The following is a 25,670-nucleotide window of genomic DNA, read 5'->3' as shown; positions in this document are numbered from 1 at the left end:
CTTGAGCAACAGCACTGCAAGCTGTACTTTGATTAGCTTATTTTCCATTTTGAAGTTAAAACTGCATTCAGTGCAGCTCATTGCATTAAAGGTCAGATTCTTTTCCTACAGAAAACCGAGTAAAATTACTTTGCTGTTTTGCCTTCAACTTTTATTTATAAATGCACCAACATGAGGCAGCAGCCAACTACAAACAGAAGTTTACAAGGATACCAGGCACACTAAGATTTGGTATAATTAGACATTAGCCACAATCCTAAATCCCTGAAGGAGTTTTAAAATTCCTTCCCGTTTTTGTTTCCAAAAGTATCCAAAAGCATTTCAGTATATTCAGTACAAAAATGGAAGTGCCCACCAGCTCTTGCAAGAAACACAAGTTTTTGCACCAGGGCTACCAGCATCTCCCAAATGGAAACAGCTGGGTTTAAAAAAAAAACAACAAATAAAACCACAAGTAGTAATCTTTAATTAAACCAACAAGAAGAATAGGAGAATCCCTACAGAAAAAGATTATGTATGCAGTGCATCAAACCCCAGGTACTTCCCAGAGAGACTCGCCTGAGTGAAGGAGAATTCAGCCTGCTTCTCACAGTGACGGCCATTCTGAAAGCAGTCTCGGGAAACTCAGTCATTCAGTCAAACTGGCAGTGCCAGTGCGCACATACAAGACAGATGTGACTAGCAAGTGAGAAGCTACAGTCGCCTAGATCAGGTTCTCTATTTCACGACGCACCCTCTTGGCTGCATCTTCAACCTCGGCCACTTTCTGAGAAATTTTTTTTTTCTGCAAAGAATAAAAATAATGCATTACTGACTACTACTAAATTGAGCATTGTTCAGCTTCAAGGGGAAAGCGGGCCACATTTCGTGTAAGGCAAAGGCTGAGAACCAGGAGTTAGGAAGCACTAAACCGCTTTGGCAGCACTAAACCGCTTTGGCAGCACAGTGGTAAGGAACCAAGAGGCCAGCTAAACAATCCCAAGGCTAGAAACTGAGTAACTCTTCCAGAGTCACGGGGGTGTAGAAGAACATCATAGTACCGACGTGTACGTACAATTGCATTTTTCATTCGTTCTTTGTCCAGCTTCAGGAACTCCTGCAGCGTCAGGTTAGTAGGATCTTTCCGAAGGGAGAGAAAAGCGCAGTCCGCAGAGTGTTTTTTGTGTTCCTCCCTGAAAAGCGGGAAAAGAAAAAGAAAAAGAAAAAGAAAAGAGAAGAAGAAAAGCAGGTCGCAACAAGACACAGGCTGCCGTTCTTCCCTGCCAAGCACCTCGGGCGCCAGCAGCGGTCCCACCGCTGCCGCTATGGCCCAGCCGCCGTTCGCCCCCGCCGGGGAGCCGGTCGGGGGGGGGGGGGGAGGGGAGCGGGGGAACCCCCCGCTACTCACAGGGGGTCGTCGTCGGGCTCCCAGCCCTCCAGCTCCTTGAAGCAGAAGAAGCACTGCGCCACGTCGGGGCCGTTCTCGCTGGGGCAGTGCACGAAACCCGCCGCCGCCATCTGCGGGCAGAGGGAGGGCCCGTCAGCGCCGGCCGCCCCCCGCCCGGCCCCGGCCCCGGCCCCGGCCCCGCTCCCCCGCCGTGCTCACCCGCTCGGGCGTGCAGGCGCAGCCCTCGGTGAAGGGCCAGTTGCGGAAGGTGGCGCCGCGGGTGGAGGCGAGGTAGAGCCGCCATTCCTCGGGCAGCGCCTCCGCGCCCGCCGCCATGGCTCGGTTCAAACGGCGGCGGTTGGGCGCGCGGGGCAGGGCGGGAGCGGGGCGGCCGCGCGGGCCGCCGGGAGCTGTAGTCCCGCGGCCTGCGGGCGGCTGCGGCCTCCCCTCAGGTGCCGGGGGGCCGGTGCTCGGGGAGGGCCCCGGGGGCCCCCACCGCGGCTGGGCGAGGGCAGGACCCGCCACTGGAGTCGCGGCGGCGGCGCAGCGTCAGCCGTCCCCAAGCCAGCAGCGGCTCGCACAGCCCTGAGCCCCGCGTCCTCGCACCCCGTGAGACGAACCACGCCAGCCCAAACCTCCCTCTGGGCTGCACGCCTCCGCCAGGCCCCGGTCTGACGTGCGGGCGGTGCTCTTGGCATCTCTGGGCTCCCCTTCCCTCCCTGCGAAGGGGGGCCGAGCCCCACCACCACCCCACCCCACACAAAGCGGCGTCAGCCAGGGCACAGCCCTCACAGCAGCGCCAGTGAGGGCAGGCAAGAAGCACCCTCGTAATTCCTGAGGAGCCTGAGGTATGGCATGAGCCAGCAGGACAAAAGGCGCTTTTTCAAAGCTTCTAGTACAAATCCAAGGGGAAGGAGGACAAGTTTGCCAGTTTGACCTTTTTTTTTTTTTTTTTTTGAAATTACACCCATAGGAAGGTGCTATGGGTTTCTGTGTTGACAGAACTGTTAGAGAAGCACAGCAGGAAAGGTCCTGTTGAGGCAGGACCCACACGGAGATACTGCCGCTGCTCTGTGGCAATGGCCGCCTGTTCTTGCCACAGGCAGCTGCCCTTCCCCTCCCGCAGGCAGCAGGAGTGGCTGAACTCCCCATCTCCGCCTGACTAACCCTGCCTGCCTGGAGAAGGAAGCGGGACCAGGCAATCTGGCTCGCCGCCACAGGGGCAGGAGGCAGCTGGTTTTGCGGGGAAGAACCGGCTACTCATCCATCACAGCAGCAGGGGCTCAATTTCCTGCACTGCCTGATGCGGCAGGCAGTGTTTGCTCAGAGAGTCTCCTCCAGAAAAAACGCAAGGGCTAGAGGGAAGCAACCCCGTGGACCAGGTTACCTCCTGCAGCAAGCTGATGTAAGCAAAGTAGTCAGAGACAAGGGGTAAAGATAGCTTAGCTCAACCACTCGCTAAGAGCTTATCATCACAAGCAGGTGGGTCTGCAAAGCAGCACATCCTCACACCATAGGTGGCAATGAATGGACCAGGCAGGCTTCTGCTTCTTCCCCCAGACTGAATCTGAAACACGAAAAGAGTCATTCAGCACGTATGTATGCAACATTAGGACTCTCGGGAAAGAGACTTCTCTTTTAAAGTAAACTACAAAGTATTACTTCTACAAAATTACTGACTACTATGCAGAATGATCCCAGTATTTACCCAGTTCAGCTGCTATAGATCAATGGCTGTGATAAGCTGACCACAGTGGGCAGCTTCCTGGTTGGGAAGTATCAAAGCTCAGGCAAGCACGTGGAAAGGTTCAGGCTTTGCTGCTCTATCAGAAAAGGGTGAGGTTCCACCTTTATTCTCCAGAAAAACTTTGTTCTGTTAAACTGGGCTGTGTTTGGCAACCACAATCACTGCTACAGTCACTGGGCAGCTTAGGGAAGCGTGGAGTAATTGTGTCATTAAGCGGGGTGGATTCTGGCTTTCTAATCACAGCTAACATAACTCATCACACTGGTCTCCAAGGCACAAAGAGGCAAGCAGAGGGCTAAAAGCACAGTTTGTTTCACTGCGTGCCTTGGGGGAGCCTCATCCGTTGCAGAGAAAGCCAGCTGTGCGTGACCATTCAAGCAGTGGCCTAAGGCTGCTTGCTACAAGCCATTTGGGCTTCTCATTATTCAACATTTTGGGGAGGAAATGTTTTCTTGAGAGGAGGCTGGAAGTGGTCGCTGTGGAGCCACGAAAGAGAGATGGAGCTGCAGCAGCTAGTTTATAGCCACTTCAAAGGCTGCCTAATTCTGGTGCTGACCTAGTGTGGGCAGGTAGAGCTCCCTGGCAACCCTGGTGCGTTTCCCCAGGGCTGCCAGCCCCTATCAGATTGCACACCTGATTTCACATAATGCCTGTTACAAGGCTGGCCTCAACCTCCTGTCCTTGGAAGACTCTTGCTGAAAGTGTGTGTGTAGGGGGGTGTGAATTCCTGCTCACCAAACAGTGCCTCCGTGCTCTGTGCTCACCCATATAGCCAGCAGAGTAAACAAAACTGTCTCTTACAGACAGCTTGAGTTGCCAAGAGGAAATAATGCACAGATACCACAGGCTTCACCAGCGTCCTCAGATCTGGTTTGCTGGGATCCCTTCACAAGTCAGGAAGCTCTTCTTGAGTCACGGCTATTCATCTTTGCCCAGACCATCAACAAAGCGATCCTCAAGGCAGCCAGACGCTTGCACCCTGTTCTCACCAAAGCCATTAGGATCAACAGGGATGTCACGGAAAGCAGTTCAAAGCCACACCAGATTTTCACAGGCAGCACTAAGGAACAGGGTGTGGAGCATCCTCCACATAAGATAACACCAAGAGATCAAAACTTAAGCCTGCAGTCACAGGAGTGTGGGATATAATAGCTATAGCAGTTAACTGGCTGATTTTCCAAGAAATGTGGGCAAATTAGCAAGTAACAAGTCATATCCATATAAGTGCTGGTGGACCCATGAAGTTGCAAAGCAATTTCCTGTTTCTGCAGCCTGCAGAACAGCAATATTGATCTCCATCCCCTGTAACCTTTAACGAGCTCATTCTTACCAGTCTCCCCGAAGAAGGCAAATACTGGTATTTCTACTTTTCCAGGTGACGGATAGATCCAAAATGGCTGAGGTGCAAAGGCCCAAAGGCACTTCATTGCCTTTGAAGGATCTGGGGGTAAAGGAACCGCCTGGATAAAACAAGTGGTCTGCAGCACAGCAGGAATCCCAGGACTGTTCTAACACCTTCTTCACTTGGCATCCTCCCTCTGAGGGACAAAGCCACAGAGGCATAAGCACAGAACAAGAAGCTCCTCAAAATCTTCAGTCACCTTTGAGAACATTACACAGAACTGGTCATCTTCTTCAGACTATCTTTTATCTCCTAATTCTGGCTGGCAAGAAAACAGCCCACTAGGGCCTGCATGTGTGCGGCTTCTGTATGGATTCCCAGTAGAGAAATAAGAAGTTTCTTGCCTTGCCCTGCTGCCCACATGCACACTTTGCATCCTCTATCAGCCATACTTGAGTTCGCTAGATTTCAATTAAATAAGACGACAGAGAGACAGCTTAACAAACAGTATGACTAGAGGCAGGCTTTTCCAAGGGATGGGCTTTAATTCCATTTATAAAGACAGATTTTTTTTGTTTCCAAATACAGCTAACTCATAACATCAGTAACACTGAAAATTTTCACATAGTCATAAAGCAGGCAGAAATGTGCATGGATGTTAGTGCACACAACGCTTGGATGGGTTCTTTTTCCCTCCCACTAACACTGTTTTTGTTTTGGTGACGACGTACATGGGCTACACAAAAACATTCTTTGTGTCCATCTCTCTGCTGTTACCAAAATGAAGACTCCATTAAGGCAACTACTACTATAGCCAGGTACCCAACAGGTATACACAGTGGATTAAGAACAAAGAAGTCACATTTGTTGTGTAGCTCTCTGTGGGGCTTGATGTGGAAGGAACAGCACAGTGGATGTGTGATTCCTATTTAAAATGCATGGGCTGACCTTTGGTCAGGCAGCAGAGCAAACTGCCAGCTTACTGTTCATATGCAATAAAAGTCAGGGAGAAACTGCTGAACTGTATACAACAACTAGACCCCACTACCACAGAAACTGTTTGGAGTTTGTATTTTTTTTAATTCTTGGTTATTTCTATTTATTATTTGCTCTCCTCTTTACTTAGAGCCATGAAATCACAGCTTAGATGCTTCCAAGAACTGGAACTGGCCCACCTTTGCCCTCTCCTCCCTCCAAGCTACAAACAGATTGCTTCTACAAACCAGAGCCTGCATTTCAACCGTCAACACTGACTTTTGTTCTGGGTTTCTCCTCGCCAGAGTGTCTGTAGCAGGAGGAGGTGGATGCTGGAGCCTGCGAGCCTGACTCTGTGGTTAGAGGTGTGCCCAAAGGGCTGATCTGCAGCATCAACAACTGGCAGATAGCTTGTAAGATTTCAAAGAGCTGATTTGGCAGCTGTTGTGTCCTACCTCGCCTAGCTACAAACCCGCTTGACATCTTGTTTCTGAACACAAAACATTGCGCACTACAAGAACTTCACATTGAGCACAGGGTCAACAAGGGGAAAAGAAGGCAGTAGAGAAGGAGCGGAAGAAAGACATCTCCTCTGAGCCTTGCATTTGGGATCACGTGAGTTTACACCTCTTCATTATTCCTAAAACAAGATTCCAGTATTGCTGTTCTGGCACGTGTAAAGCTTTCCTAATGTTAGCATCCAGCTAGATGCACCAATATCTTATTTCCCTTCACAGATTGAAGACATGGTTCCTAACAAAGCAATCAAATCACAGACACACTAAGCAATCCAATCACAGACACACTGTGGATGACTTAAGTTTAGATGTTCATTTCCCACAAACAAAAACAGGAACAAGAAACCTGCGACCTTTTTTGGATAGGTTTCAAAATTTGAAATCCATGGGGCCCCTCTGAAGTGACAAGTATTTTTTTGTTTGTTTGTTTGTCAATGAGGCTCTCCAAAGTAACAGTGGCATGAAAACTCCCCATAAAGAATTTCAGTCTTCCAGTGGTTTCAGCATGTCCCAGTTGGCATTTCCAGGCCTCACTCCTTGGAGCGTAGGAATCAATCCTCCTGAATTGCAGTTTCAGCACACAACATAGCACTGTTTGCATTCAAAGTCCTAGGGATAAAGGCATCGGTGCATTCCAGCTGTCACATGGCAGCCAACGTCCTCCACTGAAAGCCGTGGTAGTTCTTTGCTTGACAGTTTGGGCTTTTTGCAGACCCCCAGACAGCTGTGACGGATCAGCGCCGCAGCCTGAGAAAGAACGCGTGCTTGCACTCCTTGCTGTCCAAGGGATAATATTTGTCATAAAAATCCAAAATGTATTCTTCAGTTTTAAATCCAAACTTTTGGTAGAGCAGCATAGCCGGGTTGCTTGCAGAGACGTGAAGGGTTACGTCTTTGCCCATGCAGGTCTGCCAAGGGAGGGGGGGAAGAAAAAAAAAAAAAAAAAGTATTACAGCAAAAGAATGAGACAGCCTCTGGGGGAATGCGGAGGTGAAGAGAATCATCAGTTCAGGTATTCAAGTTACTGAGGAAATGTGAGAAAATCACAGGCCCCGACACAGAAGTTACCACGCATAGCAACAGCTGAAAGGCAAAGGGAACACTGCTGTTCCTCTGAGCCTTTGTTTCTGGGAAATGTGGACTCTGACAATGAAAGCAGGTTTTGGATTATAATTTGTCAGCTTTCCGTTGTCAATTGCTAAGTAATTGTTAATTAAAAATAATCTCAGTGTACAGCACTGATCTCAAATATTTACTGACAATGGCCTGAAGAAAAGACGAAACATGCCAGAGGATCAGGCGCCATGCTCCTCCCCGTCAGCAAACAGAGCTGAGCTCCCTGGGACCGTGCGAGCAGCCCCAGTGCACCTCTGGGCTGTCACGCTGGAATTCCTGTCTATCCCACCCAGCTCCTCTCCCATCCTTCAGGGCACAGCACTCGCTTCCTGAGAAGGCAGGGAATTCAGTTCAGACAGCAAATGGCATGGCTGAAGTTACCTTAAAGATCCCAGATTATTCTAACCAGCAGCTCTCTGATAAAGATGCCGATATAATATTTTTTTCTTGCTTTCATCTAGTGTTTTAATAGCATTCTATTTACATTGAATGTATTGTAACTCTGAGGGGGAACAGTAACACCCTTTAGGAAATTTCCATGGTAGATTATTCAAAGGGAAAGCTCTCACAGGGATTTAAGGGGAAGAAAAAAAAAAAGAAATAAAAGAATCTGGATTCATTTTTGGGAAAAGGGAGTTGGAATGAGATATTAAGAAGATGCAGTTTGGTCCTCTGGGCCGGATGCATTAGAGGGTAACTTCTGAAAACAAAACCATCATGAAGGCATCATTTGCATCAACACATATTCTGTTAGATTATGCTGTTCCCAAGAACCCATCCCCAAACTCCGCATGCTGATCCAAGAGACAGAGAATTACCCTTAATCCAAACAGCGTATGAAAGTGGCTCTAGCTACAGACAGCAGACCCTGGTGTCAGCCCAAGCAGGCTACGAAGCAGCACGTACAATGTGCCGATTGAGGAACAGAAGGTCACAACCATCATTTCTTCTCTTCCACGACTAAATGCCTTCTACCACTGATAGATACTTGGCAATGGAAAAATAAATCTAACATGAGCCGACAATACACTGGTGTTCTCTCATTGCTAGCAAGCCTAATCAGCCTCAAACCTGCCTGGCTCTCCTCAATGTGATAATTTTATGCTAGTCTACCTGCAAGCAGACTTAGGTAATTGACTGTGATATATCCTACAAAAAGCTGTGATGATTTTCTACAGCTGACTTGCCAACACATCCCAACTCTGCTGGAGAGACACGAGTCCAGCTGCTGGATCCCTGCAAACCTTGGCGCATCGCTCATGCCTGTTCTCACTAGGTGTTGACATCTCACATCAACAGGCTACAGTTGAGGGCAATTTACTTAAACACTTTACACAGAGATGCTTGGGAAATGTAAGGGGTGAATTTAAAGTAGATTGATTAGTGGCCTGTGTCAACATGTAGAGCAAAGAGAGGTGGACACTGGAGAGAGCTGTGTAGGTAGAATAGTTACCCTCGGGTGGCACAGAAGAGCTACCCTCAGTGGAAACTGTTGTTCCAAGGTACAATCACTGTTCCCAAGGCTTTGCCAGCACTCCCTACCTCTCTTCAGCCAAATGAGTATGAGGAAAAAGAGTTTCAATGGTGAGTTTTTGCTAGTGCAGCTCATCTTCACTAAAACAAGTTAAGAAATGTTTCACACAGGCAGCTCTGCCAAGAGAGTTCAGGGAGTGGTAAAACTGTGGGCCCTGAAGAGGCACAGCTGGGCTCTAAAAAGGACATCTGTCTGCATCCTTACTCAAAATTAAGCTGGCTTTCCTGCAATTTAATTCAAGAAAGTGAATGGAATTAAGGCCACCTGAATAACAGTATTCATTCAGAGATTTAATGAAGTTTAACTACTTTAATACCACCCGTTTAGTTAGCTCAGATTAATTTTCCCAAGTGTCCCTGTGGAACAAAGCCCAGTACAAGCTAGCTTGAACAAATTTGAATGAGGTTGCAAACATTTATTCTTTATCTTCAACTCAGCTGGATTTGAACCAGAGTATTAAAAGTGGAAGAGAATGATTAAGATCAGTAAGTGATTTGATGCAACAGCCCTGGTCACAGAATAAACCTCCAGGTGTAGCCAAGAAAACTGCGATAGGTTCTAACTGAACCTCCCCACTATTATCTCATTTTCTCCTTTAAACCCCACATTTATGGTATTACTGTTATGTGAACTATTGACCACTGAAGAACACAAAGTTAATCCCAAGACATTCAAAGTCTATAGCACCTCGCTAATTCTGAGGACCTGTCCAGTATGGTTATTCTTCTAAATACATTTTAGTTTCTGCTTTTGAAGTGATTTCCCCCATAAATGTTCACACAGGCTGCTGACAACCTGTGCAGGTGTGTAAGCAAAGAAAGGGTAAGGGGAAAGAGACAGAAAGGAGGAACACAACACTACTTACTTTCTAATATTTGCATGTGTGCATACAAGGAAGAAGGGAGAGCTCGTTCTTTAGCAGAGACATGGGATTTTTTTGTATTACCTGGATAAGATGGTAAATCATGAAGGTTGCAATCCCAGCTCTTCTCCACTCAGGGTGAACTAACAGAAAAGAGATGTAAGCTTCATTGTATTTCACGTCTGGCACCATAAAGCCAAAGGCAATAATAACTTTCTTGTAAAGGACGACAACGCTGAAGTCTGGATACTGCAGGCATTCTGACAAATCAATTCCTACGGAGAAACAGAGAAACAGCAGTTGAAAGCTTTGCAAACCAAAAGAAGAGTGTCACACTTGCATGGAAATTCAGGGGTTTAAGGCCTTTTAGAAACACTCACTTGATCCCTTCCTTCTACCTTTATTTCAAAGCTCTGACGTCGAGATGCTTCAACAAAACACACGGACAAAATGAGACCTGCTTACTAGTGGGGACTCTTCCATGGAGAAATTAATAAAGCTGATTTCCTCCCACATGACTTGAGGATGAAACTAAAACTCAAAAAGCACGTTCTCTGAAACAGGATGGTTTAAAAAAAATAATCACATGATCTCAGCACCCAACTAATCTTTCCTTGGTTTGCATTCTGAGCCATATCAGCAGTCTGCTAAGGACCCAATTCTACGCATGTGGATAAAGATACATGCATGCGCAAATGTTTGCTGGATTGGGTCCTAGTAAGTTTGTGCCCCTTGCCCAGGGCTCCTAAGGGCTGCAGTAACGTTAATCGCTAAGGGTTTGCTTCTTCATTTCACCTGGGCTGGGCCAGCACCAGGTTGGTTGTACACCATTCCTATTCCAGTTGGCAAATGCTGAGAACCTTGCCTGCAGACAAGCAGAGGGGGGCAGGTTAGAGTGTATCAGCCTGATACACTGGGTGAACCATCCCGTTCTTCTTGCAAACTCTCTCCAGACGCAGTAGACATGGAACTGGGCTTCAGCTTTGGTAGCGTTACCTGCCTAAGGTTCCTATCTCTTTTCTCTACCTGGCCTTGAGCTCCTGCTGCTTCCTCTTGTGCATATGCAGCTGTTTGTGGAGCTGCACTGTGAACCTGACCACAGCTTTCAAGAAAACATTTGCTTTTAGCATGCAAATTCCCTAATCTGGAGCATGAAGCAGCCTCTCAGGCAGTGGTGCTTCTGTGAGTCAGAGGCTGGACAGAAAGACCTGAGGCTGGTGACTTCTGAGTGGAGGTTGTTACCTTGCCTAATCACATTGCTGCTGCAGCCTAAGAGGATCCACACAGCATGTTAGGGCTAAGCACTGCAGTTCAAGGCACAGAAGACTGCTTGGTCATTTGTGTAGACAGGCTCCAAATGAGGTGCAAGACATAGCGGAGCTGTGCCATAAATGTTAGTTTCAGCCTCAAATTGGCAATCGCAGATATATTTGGAATGTGGGATAACAAAATAGCAGAGTATGTTTTCCAGTAATGTTTATCACTCTTGATGAGATGCAAGACTTCGTAAGGCACCAGGCACAAATAAGTGGGTGAATTATTTTCTTGCTCGAGAGTAAGCTGGGTGGAGTAAGACGTGGGAGGAATCGATTGGCAATAGGGAGCCGTGTTAATTATCTCAAGGCTGCAATTGACTGTGAGTGCCTTACAGCATGTCTGTACAGGAATGCTACATTGCCCTGAGCGCACTGGCGTCAATGAAATGGTGCCGTCCCCTCAGCACGCAGTTATTCCTGTAGGAAGATGCTTAGCTCAGTATGGTTTACCACTCGTCTGTTCAGGAGATGTTTCCCGTTAGGACATGAAGGCACAAGATACTGTGAGAGACAACAAGGAGGAATCTTGCTTCACATCAGCTCATTTGCGGTAACTACCTGCAAACTTGTTTCTACCTTGTGAGAAACAAGAAGAGCTCTGATGGGAAGGATTTGGAGAGGTGGAAGGCCTGGGCTCACCCCACCCAGTGAAGTGCCTAAAACTTAAGAATTCAGTCAATGAGAGCATCACTATTAGAAGACAACTGAGGACACCTAAGATGTCATTTACTAATGATAGCATCCCCCACGCACACATGCTTCGGATGCCTAAACTTAGGCAGAATGACAGCTATTTCGCTGAACATCAGTGCTAGCTTAATGATGCCCTCCCAGCTGCAAATCCCACCCCCTCCTCAGTTGTACCATTCCGCTGTGAAGCTAAACCCTTTGCATCCACAAAGACGCTGTGCTTTATCTCCTGAAGTATCACCTCATCGCTTACCTCTCCTGCTAAAACAAAACCAAGGTGCAATAAATCATATAATCCCAGACTCAGAAAATTTAGACCACAGAAGAGATTTTGATTCCTGTTTGGAGACCGATGGGAGTGTCAGCTTTCTGATTTAATGATGAACAGTTCACCATCGGGTGGAACACACCCACGCTCCTTACGTTAAATAGAACAGGGTGAGTCCTGAAGAACTTAATAAAGGTGCGACCCAACTTGGCCAGAACTTCAAATGCATTATCAGAAGAGGAAAGACTATGACAAAAGGTTTCAGCCTCTGCTGGGATTGCAAGTGTCTCTCATGAGCTCCAAAACAGCTTGTGAAAGGGAAGGTATGCCACGTTATCTCCCCCCCGAATTGTACAATTTGGACAATGAGTAGCACAAAGAGCTCCAATCCCGACTGCAGCATATGAGCACTGCTGAACTACAAACCCTGTTGAATCACAATCTGCAAATCAAAATGTAAAGCAAACAGTTACTTGGAATAAAGGTGTGTACTATTTGCACTGGGCTTTTCTAAATTAGTCTGCCACATTGTTTGCTGATCAGAAGCTGATCCATGCAGTAGATGAACATCACTGTTACTATTTCAGAAGAGCTAAAGACTACAGCCTCATAACTGCCCCCATAAAGGGCAGCCACTGTCCCCAAAGAGCCTACAGTTCAAGAAATGATGCATAAAAACTGATATCCAAGCTTTCCCATACCTTGCACATACTGAGGCTTGAAGAAATAAAGGACATCACAGTGAAGACTGCAGTTCTAAGTGCAATTCCCAAATTTTACTCCAACATATCCAGCTTATGGCTGCTAGGAAGAAACTTTCTCATGAAGCTAATGAGCAGTAGATCTCTGATATAAAACTGTTTACTTCAGCCCCTGATTCTGCAAAACGTTTCACTGGATGCTTAATTTTAGTAACTGACTACTCCTACTGGCATCAATGTTGTTACCCAAAACAATCTATTTCTTTAAGTGCTGTGCTAATTAGGGCCTAATTGCCCAGTTCTAAATGATCTCAAAAGACAAAGACACCAAACCCATGTCTCCATCTGAACTGCATTCCTATGACATCAGATAATGGTTTTCTAAGAACCGAGCCAGACACCAACTGAAGAAAAATTTGGCCCAAGAATATTTTTTTCCAAACAAAACCACCTCCTTCTTAGAAAACCAAGCACTGAAGGAACCTTACCAGGCCAGAAGAATTCATGGCACATGGAGTTTATAGTGGGGATGTGATTAGGGCGAACATAGCAGTAATCAACGGGTGCTTCTGGCTCAGCCTTCCAGTTGAGATCATTCCTGTGTGGATACGCCCGGATTTCTGCCAGCAGCCTGAGTTTTGGGGGCTTTGTCTCATAATCGCGCCTGCCAGCAACATGAAAAGCAAACACAAAAGGCAAGTGAGCAACAATAACTGCCACTGCAGCTGAATGGGTACTGCCCATGAAATACTTTCTGACATGCTCAACTTAGAACAAAGGAACAGAGTCTTCCATTCATGTGGGAAAACAGCACCCAGCTCAGCAAAAACACCCTTGTGGCAGAGACCAGGACACTTCCTGGATATGCAGCACGAGAAGCCAACCTCTCCTTACAACAGGAGCAAGGAAATCATGGTTCTGACCCAAGAGCAGGTGCAACTTGCATTGAATGACTATGGTGATTCCCTCTCTGCCCTGCCCTTTCTTGGAGATTCCCCTTCCCAAGGCAGAGCCAGTTTAACTACTCAGCTAAACAAAACACTATCCTTTCAGGGTTACCATAGTATACTGGGTTGCACTTCAAGGATGAGTGAGGAGCACTGCCCAAGAAAGGTGTCCTCTCCGTGGGCTGTCGGTTCACAAGCCAAGAGGAAATTCAACCTCTGACCACCTGTACCTGATGTAAGGTTTCAGGACACGGGATGTGTAAGGACTGACAATACTGTGGTCTGTCAGCAGGTCTTCTGAGCCTACCAGTCGATACAGAAACTTTGTTGTCTGCTGTCGATACCCCTTCATGGCAGGCAGCATTGTCTATATGTACAAAAAAATGCAGAACATTTCAGGAAGATTAGTCCATGACTTAACACAGGGGAATTGTATCAACAGAGGGAGAATAAGGGCCTTTCAATCTGAAAGGATGGACTGGACCCACAGCACAACTGTCCCACCTCAGAGGACTCTGCTGTGCACTCTCAGATTTAGCACTCAAACCTATGAGCCGCACACATCACTCAGAAAAGCACTGCAAGTGATCTCCCTCCTACACAGCATGAAACCGCCTATTTGGGTACTTCCAGGCCTCCACCATCAGTGTTTGGGCAGGGCTGGAGTACAAATACATAGTCACTTCTGGTGCTGACACTGATAGACAGCTGTGCTGTACGAGCATGTCCCAAGAAGAAAAGAGGTTTATGTGAGCATTGGTGGGGACACAGCCCCAAGTCAAAATGAATCTTGTTCACATAATCCTTTTCACTTTGGGAGTCAGATAACCTCAAGGGGACATCGCTGTCTGCAGCAAAAGCTCTAAAATAACCAGTGCCAAAAGCTCACTTAGATTTGGAAACAACTCACCTGGTACCTGTCCAAGATCCTGAAGTCCTGGCTAGTAGTTCTGTATGTTGCTTGCCCTACTGGGGACCTGGAAACACCTCCTTCTTTGGCTCCGTAAATCCCATCAACCAAGAGCAGAGCAGCGTTCACAACTTGGTCCAAGTCAAAGAGCGGCAGTCCTCTTTCCCTCTTGGCCTGCCTGACTATCAACTTGCGCCTCAGTCTCCGGGCCTCTGGCGTCATGCTCATGGCATTAGGACAGGCTTCCAGTCTCTTCAGCAGCAGCTTTTCCTCATAGATGCTAACAGAGGTATGCTTGGGAGCTCTGGGTTTAGCATCCTTCTCCAGCTGTGGCTTCCTCTTGTCTCGCCCCCTCACCTGCAATGATGCGTTTGACTCTTCAGGATCTTCACTGTCACCTTCCATCCTTTCTGTTTTTTCTTCTTCACTTTCCACCTCTTGCTTGATCTGCTCAGCTGTCTTCACTTTTTTCCTACTTGCTATCACAGTGCCAGCACCAGCTGTCCCACTGGGAGGGGGCACATACTCTATTCCTGGGTCTATGACTCCATCTCCTTCCATCTCCTCATCATCTGTTCAACAGATCAAAATAATCCAGGAAAAAAATGTAAACATCAAAGCCCCATTTCAAAAAGGGCTGTCACAGGACTTTTCTGCTAAGGAGAAATAATGTGGGTTTACCCAACACACTCCATTTTCTATATACTTCTGGAACTTCTGATTTTGGACAGGAGACACCATAAGGAGTCCAATTTCAGGACACAGAATCAATCCTGCTCCTAAGGTGTCTTGCAGTTTGGCATCCGAAAACATGGCACTCCTGAGCTGCAAGCTCATGCTATTTGACAAGTGTTAAATTGTTGAAAATTCCTGAAGACTGGGGATCAAATGGTCAAGCTAGTGAGCTATATCTTCAGCTAGCATACCCTGGAGAAGATCTGTTTAAACTGCAGGAACAGTTAGGAGGTACAGAAGCACAGGATTTGTCCCTCTACAGAACTTGACTATCCTTCCTTCCAACAAGAAGTGCTTTATTCTCCAGTTCCCCAATTAGGTTGAGGTCTGGCTCCTTAAGTAATTAAAAGCATTCAACCTGCATCACTGCTTTGCAACCTGACTGAAATGTAACATTTGTTAATTGGGATGTTTGAACTTATAGAATTACTGGAACATTACCATGAGAATTAAATTCCTCCCATTTAAGAAACAGTTGAGGCAAAATTAGAGTTACTATTTAACAGCGTAATCTGTGTTGCAGTGAAATGCTTACGCTGAGTGCTGAAGCAGTTGCTAGGTGAAATCTTCTACCCACTGTTTATTCAGGATCCCTCAGAAGATGATAATGGTGATTCCTTCTGCCCTTAGAAGCTGGCAGTACAACTGTGGAAAACTTATCAAGATTTACATGCAACTAAGACAAACAGAATTTTACCAGTTACTTTCTATCTTACCTTGAAAAGATCCTGCAGCTCATTGGAAGTTTGGTTTTGTTTTGGGTTTTTTTTTAGCATCTTCCTTAACAACTATGTATGGTATGGTATTAAAGAATGTATGGTATTAAAGAAAAAACATGGCATCTCTTACCATGAAACAGAGCCTGTGGTGGCATGACATCTGGGATGAGATCTGCTTCTGAGAGAAGGCTGGGAGTAGCTGAATGCGAGGCTGGAGTGCCAGGAGCAGAGAAGTCCAGAGATGGGGAAGGAGAAGGGCTTGTCAGAGGAGTGCGATCTGAAGAGCTCAAGGAGGAGAAGTCAATCACCTCTCCTTTCTCAAGGACAATATCAGGACGACGGCCTCGACTGCTGAATTTAACAGGAGTGGAGGAAGTACTCCGGTCCAGGAAGCCGGCTGCCTCCTTCTGGGCTCTCCGAATATCCTTGGCTTCCTGAGTGCGAGATCTCTTCTCCTTCAGCTCCATGGCTGATTCGACTGGATTGCGGCTTACCCGCTTCCTGAGTCCTTCCACAGTAATGATGGGATCCAGAGGTGGCTTTGAAGCTGCTAAAGAAGCAGTTTGCTTATTCTAACACACACTGAGCTCCTGCAGTCACCGGATACATACTATACAGTCAGAAAAACACATTGACTACAAATCTTAGAAGATGCATTTTCAAAATATACGAGAAATTCACTCTGGGACAGGTAGCCAAAGCAGCACTAAAGCCTCATTTAAGCCCCAATTTTACTCCTCTGCACAGAAGGGAATTTGCATCTAGTGTGGACAAAACATAAAAAACCCCCTCCCCAGGGTAAAGAGGAGCAGAGAAGTTGTATATTTCAGCTACAAAAAAAACTGAACAAATCTCAAAAGCCTTTAAATTGGTTAGCGCAATGCAAAAAGGCAGAAAACGTAACAGGCTTCTCATACTACAGCATATGCAACACAGTCCTCTTAAATCAAGCATTACAGCAGAGCTAAACTAAGAAAAAAAAAATATCATGCCCTGTAACTGTCCACACACACAAACACATTGCTTTAAGTAAACTTTTCTCATGTCTTCCAGCTCTGTCAGCTCTGGCCCAACTGGGAACCTACACACCATTGGTAAAAGAGTTACCTTTTGCCTTTAGTGCAGATGCAGACAACTTCTCTCCTTCAGGTTTCATTGTTGGGGGTTTATTATGAACCAGTTTCCACCACCCCGGTTCTCCAAATTCCTGTGCCCCTGAGCGGAAAAACAAGGGGCTCCCCACAGAGAGACAGCCAGCGACTGTGCTCCACCATGTTGAGGTCTTTTTCCTATGGTGGGAGAGGGGAAAACAAGTGTTAGGTCCCCACTCACCAGCTGTGCTTTCATCCTGAAGCCTCCTCCCTCTGCCGAGACAGAAAGGGCAGAGTGCTTCTGCCACTGGCACTGATGCAGGCGGGTGACGTACTGCCCACACCCCCATCCTCAAAGAAGCTAAAGATTAATTAATTTCTTCTCAAACAGAGAACCACTCTGAACAGCAAGCTACAATGTACTGGTGGGCTCTGATGCACAAAGCGCTGTGTACATATGCTCCATAAATGCCATGCAAATGCAGCAAGGCGAGACACAATTTTTCTGTTGTGAATGAGCTGCCATACGCCAAGCCTACAGAGGAGAGGTCTACCCTGCCACTGGAACCCCCAGCTTTCAAATGCTGATGTTGCTACCTTCGTTAATAATTTGATGATGTAAGAACGGGAACAGGATCCTAGTGATAGCTGTGTTGACCTGACATTGCAGAGCCATATTCCATTACTGAAGACGGCAAACAGGACTCTGGGTGTACAGGATGGGAGAGGCAAGGGAAAGGTAGTGATGAGCATCACTTCACACAGAAGGAAAGACAAACTTAATTTAAATGCCTGCCTTGACTACTTTGAGATTTCATTTAGCAAAGCACACTCCCAGAGCTGTAGGACAGGATCCCTAAGGCTGAATTCACAAAGGGAGTTGGGATCTGATCATCCTGTGCTCCATAGCTGCAGCCTTGTCAGGCACTGCAGAGAAGCAGAGTTAGGGGTCTGAGAAATAAGTCACCAAGGACAACCGAGCTGCAGGAAGCAGCAAGGTAAGAGAGTATGTATGCTTGTCCCACAGACACATGCATGCAATATATACTGGAGCCCCATCCCTGCTTGGGGATTTCTGCCATAGAACTTCTCCTGCAGTATGGGGAAGAGGATCCCTACTAGTCAACATACCAGTCAGTCACACTTACTGAACTATTTTTGAAGCACATTTTTGGCCACGTGGAGGCAGGGAGCTGCATTTAAGCCTTTCACTCTGCAGGGCAGTGTACTGGGCATCTGAGCACTTTTTGTTCCTCTAAGAACTGGTCACAGGGCTAACTAAAATGTCATTTAGGGAAGAAGTGAGAAGAAATATTAAAAAATTGCCCCTGTAGCCAGTAACTGAGGTAATCCCTTGGCTACTGGAGAATGAGGTTCATGGTGTAGAGTCTAAACCCTTATTTGCACAGGATCTCGGGACTCCTCCTTGCCTTTGCACACCTCCACTGGCAAAAACTTCAGTACTCAGGATAGGCTTGGCCAAGCAGGTATTTGCTGCTGCCTGAGTGTTGCCAGTTACACACCTTGGGGTACTGACCCTCAAATGTGGGGGATTAAACTCAAATGCCCCAGATCAGAGTCCGGAGCGTTACAGCAAGTCTGGATAAACTGTGCTTTAATATGCTATGGAAGTAAAGCATGGCACGCCTTGAACCGCTACACACATGGTTCAGCTGTCCCTGCTCCATCAGCGGCTTGTCTAGGCAAGTGGGGAGACTACCTCTGAGGTCAGTAATCACTTCATCTGAATTTAATCTGAGCAAGGCGTGCTCAGTTCCCAGGGCAGGTCTGAAAAGGCAGCAGCAAAACCTGCTCAGGATGGCTCCCTGAGCTAGGGGCAATGGGCCATCAGCTGCCTTCCTGTCAGGGTACCCGTTGTTTCCAGAGGGGAAAAATGCTAACATTTCTGAGAACAGAGCAAGGAGGCACAGACAAGCAATGAAAGCAAAGCCAAAGAGCAAATCTGGTTAGGGCGAAAGGCCAGATCTTACAACAGAGAAACCTCTGGGGAAGAAAAGAAGCTGTGAAGTCAATCAAATCTACAACTTCGGAGGATTGCTCAGTTCCTTTCCTGCCTCTATAACACACATATTAACAGTGAGACTTGGGTTTGACAGCTTCAGCATGCTCATAAAAAATGTGCCATTTGCCTGTATGGCACACAACTCATCATGCCGCGAAGGCTGCTCTTTATGAGAAGGGTTCTTACTCTGACAGCTTCTTTCTTTACACACACTGAAAAACATTTCAGTGGTTTGTAATGCCTGCTATGTAAAAGCTATTTTATTAAGATCCAAAACAAGCAAACAGACAAGGCACAATTTTCCTTTTTGGAGAACTGGGTCCATGCAAGCTTTATAGCCAAGTAACATGGTACATTGCCTGGACCTCTTTTTTTTTTTTTTCTTTAAAGCCCAGTGACATCAGGACCAGCCCATCCGTTGTGTCTATTTAGAAATACTGAATGGCTTTGCAGGTTCATATGCTACCTACAGGAAGATAAGAAATAACCCAAAATATATGCATCTCCATTGCATTTGTGTGACATGCTTGAGCTTGTTTTTCCCCCACTAAGAAATGCTTATTCTTTCTCAAGAGTACCCCTCATGCCTACATTCAGGTCCTCAATATTAAATTCTCCAGTTTTCTCACTAGTGAAGCTCAACAGAGACATCACCAAATTAACCAGGATTCTTGTCCATCTGCATAACAGGTTTTAATTCCTTTGGCTCACCAACCAGGCCTTCAGGGAAACATCACGTCTTTACCTGTTCCCTAATAAGAAAGTCCAGTGTTTCTCAATAAAAGCGCAAATATCTTCTTTCCATCTGAAGTACCCCTGACGGCCTGTTCCTTCCAGAGACAAATTGTACATTGCCAGCATGACAACCTGGAACAGAAAGTGTTGGATACAAGTGAATCTTTTCTGTTTCATCTGAATTGCCCCCCAGAGCCACCACACACACACACAAATCATTGTTCCCTCATAAATATCTTGGTTTTGCAACATCTCATAGGCAACTTCTGCAATCCATCTTCCTGCTTTTATGCTGCCCATTCTTGTCTTTCTATTGTTAGATGCACATTCTCCCAGAGATTTCTTCATCCCAGGGGAATAACAAGCTGCCTAGTTATGCAGGTTTATGCTAAGATACAAGCTTTTGCAGCAGTTGTATAAATGAATTATATCACAACTGGGATCTGAATGTAGTGTAGAGGTAGGGAAAAAAGTCTTTCCAAAAAATGGTCACAAGTAATCCCACTATCTAATCCATCAAGTGACAAGGTCCTTCTAAATACTTACTGTTACATTTCAAACTGAACAGACTGTAAACGGTCTGTAAAATTAAATGATATCTACTAATTGTTCTGGGTATACAAGAATTAAGTTTGTCTCCAGGTGATCTTCCTTGAACACAATCCATTTACAGCTCATTCACGTGCTTCACAACCGAATTCAGTCTCCCCTATTACATGCCTAAAGGGCACGTTTGAAAAATAGCACACCTCTTTTTAAGTAAATCCTAAATGACCAGCTGTTAATTACATTTACCTAATTCATTTGAATACAACTAAAATCAGCTAGGCTGGGACCATCTTTCAACACTCACACAGCCTCAGTTGGATAGTACTTCCAATAGGGACTTTTTCTTCACTGTCAGAGAAATCTGAAATGTATTTTTCTTAGGGAGATAGGTCTCCTCGCAGTGGGCCATAGCTTTCTGGAATGCATTGCTGAAGATGCCAAAAGGAGGAAATACAGACAGCCTTAATGTCCCCTGTATCCTATTTCTGCCTTGCAACCCCTGTTAGCTTGATAACTATTTATCGAGGGTTTTATGGTTTTTAAGTCGGGTGGGACAGTGTCTCAGGACTTCAAAACCAATTCTCTTTTCAACTGGCTAAAGATAAGGATCTGTTTCACATACTCTGAAAAAAATCCAGGAATCACTGTCCCCATTTTTCCTACTTCAGATAAGTTGATTTGACCTCTTCCCTCAATTCAACTTACCCAGAAGCAGCAGCAACTCTGGCTGCTGGAAGGCTAGGGAGATAGCCTCTTCACTAGTCAACCTCACCCGTTTTGATTTTGTCTGTCCCCTTCCCCATGCCACTCTGAAGAGACCTGGGTGTAATGCTAGCAGCCTTTGCTCTCCATATCTGTAACTGCTGAAACCCTGCCGATCTGCTAGCCACAGACTGCTACGCCAACCTTTTCTCCTGCATAGCCCTGCCCTGGGCACCATGAGAAAGCACTGTAGGAGTTACAATTGATGTTTTAAATGATCTGTTATGAGACAACACACCACTACTGTCCCAAAGGATGCAAATAGATGTCTCGCACATACTGCCCAGCATGTGGAAACACTTAATGCTAAGCAACAGCTACCCCCTGATCAAATTCATTTTATGCAGAGGCAGCCAGCACTGCCTGCCTGCCCTTCCAGCGCCCTGCTTAGAGCAAGATGATGTGCATCAGCCTACCCATACGGTGGTTGCTGTATAATACAAATTATTTTGATTGCTCAGGTGTGAAAGTGACTGAAATAGCAAATTCCAGCAAGGAATGTTGCTAGTGAGTAAGCAGCCAGGTTGGAGCTTTGCGTTCAGGGAGCTGGCAAGCTTTCTGTTTGTATGTTGCCACCTCACTAGTTTTACATTTGCTCATATACACAAAAAGCTGTTCATGCCTAGCAGCCACATTGCATTCATTTTGCTTTTCCAAACCTGCCTGAAGCCATGAATTCATGAGCAACATAAGGTGAAGGAGAAGAAAAAAAAAAAAAAAGAATGTGGTTTGTATTATTATCTTTCAATTTACCTGCCAAATGCCCAAGTTCTAATATGCAGGCAATCCTTAGCTAATTAATTTCTGAAGTTCATGCATATGTTTCTTTGTTACCTATACCTGATCCTCCTTTTCTACACAACAAACAACAATTTTAGAAAGTCCTGTGGTTGTTCTGCTGGCACAAACGTTTTACTTACTTGTTGCCATGTTAATCTCAGTCGTTCAAATTGCTCCTTCCCATCTTCTGAGCAATCGGAGCAAGTAAATCTGAAAAAGTTATCTCCTTTGAGGTAGCTGAGCTGTTCTCTCAGTTGACCTAAAATGAATACACAAAAATCAATCCCTTGGTCCTTTTATAGGAAAAAGTACTGCAAAGGAGATTTGGATTTCCTACAACATCAGGCAGAAAAGTACTTTTTGCCTTTTACCCAGAGTCCAGAGACCCAGACAGTTCCTAGGAAGCATCAAGAACTTGCTGCAATGGAAGGCGCAGATTCATTTCACAGTTGCAGCAGCCAGCAGTGACCAACTGAAAAGCACAGGCATAAAAAACGGGTGTTCTACTTAACATCTGAATGCAGGTACAAAGCCAAGGATTTCCTGCATTTCTCATTCCTTCTTGCTTCCCCAGGATAACCTATATACTTCAATAAATAACTGTTTTCCCACTCTACTGTAAAAAAAAAGCTGACCTGTTAAAAAAAGGTATGCTACGGCAAAGGCTATCAGAATATACAAGCTTTCTCTTCCATGTCATCTTTCCACTCACTGCTGCATGTCTTTACAGCTCTCTCTTGCCCTGTCCACAAACTGTTACTAAAGTAAGGTTGTCAGTCCCTGTTTACAGCAGCCTCCAGGATGCACTCCAGCAGACTTGGTATGAAGCTTTAAGGTATTTATTTCTCCTATCAGGGGAAGATCTTTCCTTGAGACTGAGAGCCAAAAGAAGGGCCCAACATTCTCAGGAAGCACTTTTTCTTTACTGCAGTTGATGCATTAGATCCCAAATCAGCAAAGCACTTCAGCATATGCTTTGCTGTGTAAAGCTAACCCTGCATAAAAGTTTGTCTGAACAAAAGTGATCTGCTGGGATAGAGCCACCTGTAAAACCCCACGCATCCAAAGTTACAGGCTCTAGTTCTATCTTTCTGCAGCAGAGAAAAAAAACCATCATACGAATCAGGACTTCTAAACTCACCAGGGGTTGATTTACACAAATACGAAAAATTAAAAAATAAAATCACAGGACAGGGTAAGAGTTAAGAACACAGCATTTCTGGAAATTCACGCATGAAAGGTCTTTCTCTAAAAGTATGACAACTCTTTTATGTCTTCTGTATAACGACACTAGATCAAGCATTTGCAATATATGGATGCTCTGCTTCTGTAGTGAAGTGCGGAATAAATATAGCTATTAAAGTTGCACCTATGTCTGACAGAGAACACCCACACACACACACTTAGCAGGTTAACAGAATTTCTAGATGGCGATTCAGTGTAAAAGGTGATAATTTTTCTGAGCATGTTGGTGACTTTCACAAGTGACAACTGATATCCGTATAACTGAACAATTAGCAAAGAGCGCAGCATTTCCCTTTTCCAGCTTGTTTACTTTGCACATTTGTATCTAGTTACTGTTGCTCCGTGATTGGCTTTTTCTGCTCTTTGGATTTGTTCCACAGCAACGAGAGAGGGGAACATCTTTGTAAAATAAAACAAATAGAGTGTTAAATGAAGTGCTCTAAGATGAGCTATCTCATGCCACCATTTTTTTTTATTAATACATTTCAAGTTAATATGTATGCTACCTTAATACATTTCAAGTTTAACTGCATACTACCTTAACAGTACAGTGCTGGTTCCACTACATTAACATCAAAACACTCACTAACACGCCTTCAGAGGAGAATTCTACACTGTATCTGTTGGTAAATTCTAAGATGGCAAAAAGGGCAGCTCTGACATATCACCCTCAGTAAGTTTGCAGATGACACCAAGTTGGGTGGGAGTGTCGATCTGCTGGAGGGTAGGATGGCCCTGCAGAGGGACCTGGACAGGCTGGACCGATGGGCCAAGGCGAACTGTATGAGGTTCAACAAGGCCAAGTGCCGGGTCCTGCACTTGGGTCACAACAACCCCATGCAACGCTACAGGCTTGGGGAAGAGTGGCTGGAAAGCTGCCTGGCCGAAAAGGACCTGGGGGTGTTGGTAGACAGCCGGCTGAATGTGAGCCAGCAGTGTGCCCAGGTGGCCAAGAAGGCCAACAGCATCCTGGCCTGTATCAGGAATAGTGTGGCCAGCAGGAGCAGGGAGGGGATTGTCCCCCTGTACTCGGCGCTGGTGAGGCCACACCTGGAATACTGTGTCCAGTTTTGGGCCCCTCAATACAAGAAAGACATTGAGGTGCTGGAGCGTGTTCGGAGAAGGGCAACGAAGCTGGTGAAGGGTCTGGAGCACAGGCCTTATGAGGAGCGGCTGAGGGAACTGGGGTTGTTTAGCCTGGAGAAGAGGAGGCTGAGGGGAGACCTTATCGCTCTCTACAACTACCTGAAAGGAGGTTGTAGTGAGGTGGGTGTTGGTCTCTTCTCCCGTGTGGTTAGCGATAGGACGAGAGGAAATGGGCTCAAGCTGCATCAGGGGAGGTTTAGGCTGGATATTAGGAAAAATTTCTTCACGGAAAGGGTTGTCAAGCATTGGAACAGGCTGCCCAGAGAGGTGGTGGAGTCCCCATCCCTGGAAGTGTTCAAAAAACAGGTAGATGTGGCACTTCGGACATGGTTTAATCTAGTCTACCCTTGATTGGTTTAGTGTGGACTTGGTAGTGTAGGTTAATGGTTGGACTGGATGATCTTAAAGGTCTTTTCCAACCTAAACGGTTCTATGATTCTATATCTGCAAGGCAGGTGCCACCTGAAGAGTTCACTACTAGCCACGAACAAAAAACCCACCAAAACCAAACAACACTCCCCCAATTAAAAAAACAAAACCCAACCAGCGCTTAGCAATATCTAGCTTTGGGATCTAATAATAGATCTGATAATCCAGAATTTAGAAAGTAAAGTCTAGTCTGTTATGTTGCTAACAGCATATATCTTAGGTCAAGCAGCAGTAGCAGAGGGATCAAGTTTTACACCTTGTTCCAAATGCCTCCCAAAGCTAGCTGCTACAGGCTGGACACGCTTCTGTGAAAGCTAAATTAAATTCACACTATCAGGAAACCATTAAGTTTGAGATTCAGCCATATGTTCCACAGATGTGACAAACTGACCAGGAAAAAGAAAAACAAAAAAGAAAAAGTAACACTATCCCAAAGCCCTTTTCCTCCACAGGAAGAGCTTTGCAGCAAGGGTGATTATCTGAGTGAGCAGAGAGGCCAAATCACTTGGCCAAAGTCCCCTAAGCACACGAGCAGCAAGACTCGGGAGGGTGTGCATGTTTCTAAAGTCATACCCGTGTTCTTTACTAATTAAAGAAGACGGCCTCATTTCTTTACAGGGAATGCCAGCTTTGGACACCCATACAGTTCATGGATTGAAGCACCTAACGCACACCACTGGCATCAGGCTGCTGGGCTCCACGCAATGCCAAGACAGCCTGTCTCCTCCAGCACAGGATGGGATACAGCAAAACAAGGGCTGCCCCTTAAAACAGACATGCAGGACAGCACAACCACCTTGCAAACAACAACCCCAGCAATGCAAGCAAGACACAGCACAACTGGCAGACTTACTTGCTGGAATCCACTTCTGGCACTTCTCGCAGTAATAGGACATCTCCTCCATCCAGGACGCGTCACCTTCGTCGCTGTTCAGAGAGTCCCCGCTCTGGTCGTGTGATAAATCCACCGAAGCCTGGTCCTCAGACTCGACAATCAGGAGGGTCTCCCCTTCCACCTCACCCTCCTCCAGGCCCTCTGAGGTAGAGGTCCTGGTGGCTTCGTCATCATGGCGGCTCAGCAGCCCACTCATGTGAACGTTATTAGCCATCCTAGATGGTGTTTGCATAACAAGGAGCTATTATTCCTCCCCACACTGACAAGTC

General features: G+C 46.0%; 2 protein-coding genes across 7 annotated transcripts; both read right to left on the bottom strand.

Annotated features, from left to right (window-relative positions):
* Window positions 1–591: 591 nt before the first annotated feature.
* LOC142593284 (baculoviral IAP repeat-containing protein 5-like) lies at window positions 592–1,702 on the bottom strand. Of its 2 annotated transcripts, XM_075708037.1 has the most exons (4): window positions 1,586–1,702; window positions 1,388–1,497; window positions 1,055–1,172; window positions 592–784 (listed from the first exon to the last, which is right to left on the bottom strand). In XM_075708037.1, exons 1-4 carry the CDS (start codon window positions 1,700–1,702, stop codon window positions 704–706), a joined length of 426 nt encoding a protein of 141 aa, XP_075564152.1. In that variant the 3' UTR covers window positions 592–703. The 2 variants fall into 2 exon arrangements, with proteins under 2 accessions (XP_075564152.1, XP_075564153.1); XM_075708038.1 differs by lacking the exons at window positions 592–784; window positions 1,388–1,497 and having other exon boundaries at window positions 1,083–1,172.
* A 3,719-nt stretch (window positions 1,703–5,421) lies between these two features.
* On the bottom strand, window positions 5,422–25,644 carry KAT14 (lysine acetyltransferase 14). Of its 5 annotated transcripts, none has more exons than XM_009492308.2 (10): window positions 25,360–25,644; window positions 21,827–21,945; window positions 19,606–19,727; window positions 16,854–17,035; window positions 15,877–16,296; window positions 14,293–14,864; window positions 13,613–13,749; window positions 12,924–13,099; window positions 9,545–9,735; window positions 5,422–6,856 (listed from the first exon to the last, which is right to left on the bottom strand). In XM_009492308.2, the coding sequence occupies exons 1-10, from the start codon at window positions 25,631–25,633 to the stop codon at window positions 6,683–6,685; spliced, it is 2,367 nt and encodes a 788-aa protein (XP_009490583.2). In that variant the 5' UTR covers window positions 25,634–25,644; the 3' UTR covers window positions 5,422–6,682. The 5 variants fall into 5 exon arrangements, with proteins under 5 accessions (XP_009490583.2, XP_075563164.1, XP_075563165.1 ...); XM_075707049.1 differs by having other exon boundaries at window positions 12,924–13,033; XM_075707050.1 differs by having other exon boundaries at window positions 13,700–13,749.
* Between the last annotated feature and the right edge of the window lie 26 nt (window positions 25,645–25,670).

This window comes from Pelecanus crispus, chromosome 3 (assembly GCF_030463565.1).
Source record: "Pelecanus crispus isolate bPelCri1 chromosome 3, bPelCri1.pri, whole genome shotgun sequence".
In the NCBI taxonomy this organism is placed as follows: Eukaryota; Metazoa; Chordata; class Aves; order Pelecaniformes; family Pelecanidae; genus Pelecanus; species Pelecanus crispus.
Note: the sequence above shows the minus strand (reverse complement) of the source record. Positions and strands in the feature narration are given on the sequence as shown.

Coding starts and splice junctions, on each gene's coding strand:
- LOC142593284 (XM_075708037.1), bottom strand. CDS start 1,702: ATGGCGGCGGGCGCGGAGGCGCTGCCCGAGGAATGGCGGCTCTACCTC. Junction 1,498..1,585: donor GCGCCTGCACGCCCGAGCGG/GTGAGCACGGCG, acceptor CTCTGCCCGCAG/ATGGCGGCGGCGGGTTTCGT. Junction 785..1,054: donor AACGAATGAAAAATGCAATT/GTACGTACACGT, acceptor TATTCTTTGCAG/AAAAAAAAAATTTCTCAGAA.
- KAT14 (XM_009492308.2), bottom strand. CDS start 25,633: ATGCAAACACCATCTAGGATGGCTAATAACGTTCACATGAGTGGGCTG. Junction 21,946..25,359: donor CCAGAAGTGGATTCCAGCAA/GTAAGTCTGCCA, acceptor TATTCATTTTAG/GTCAACTGAGAGAACAGCTC. Junction 14,865..15,876: donor ACCACAGGCTCTGTTTCATG/GTAAGAGATGCC, acceptor TCTGTTGAACAG/ATGATGAGGAGATGGAAGGA.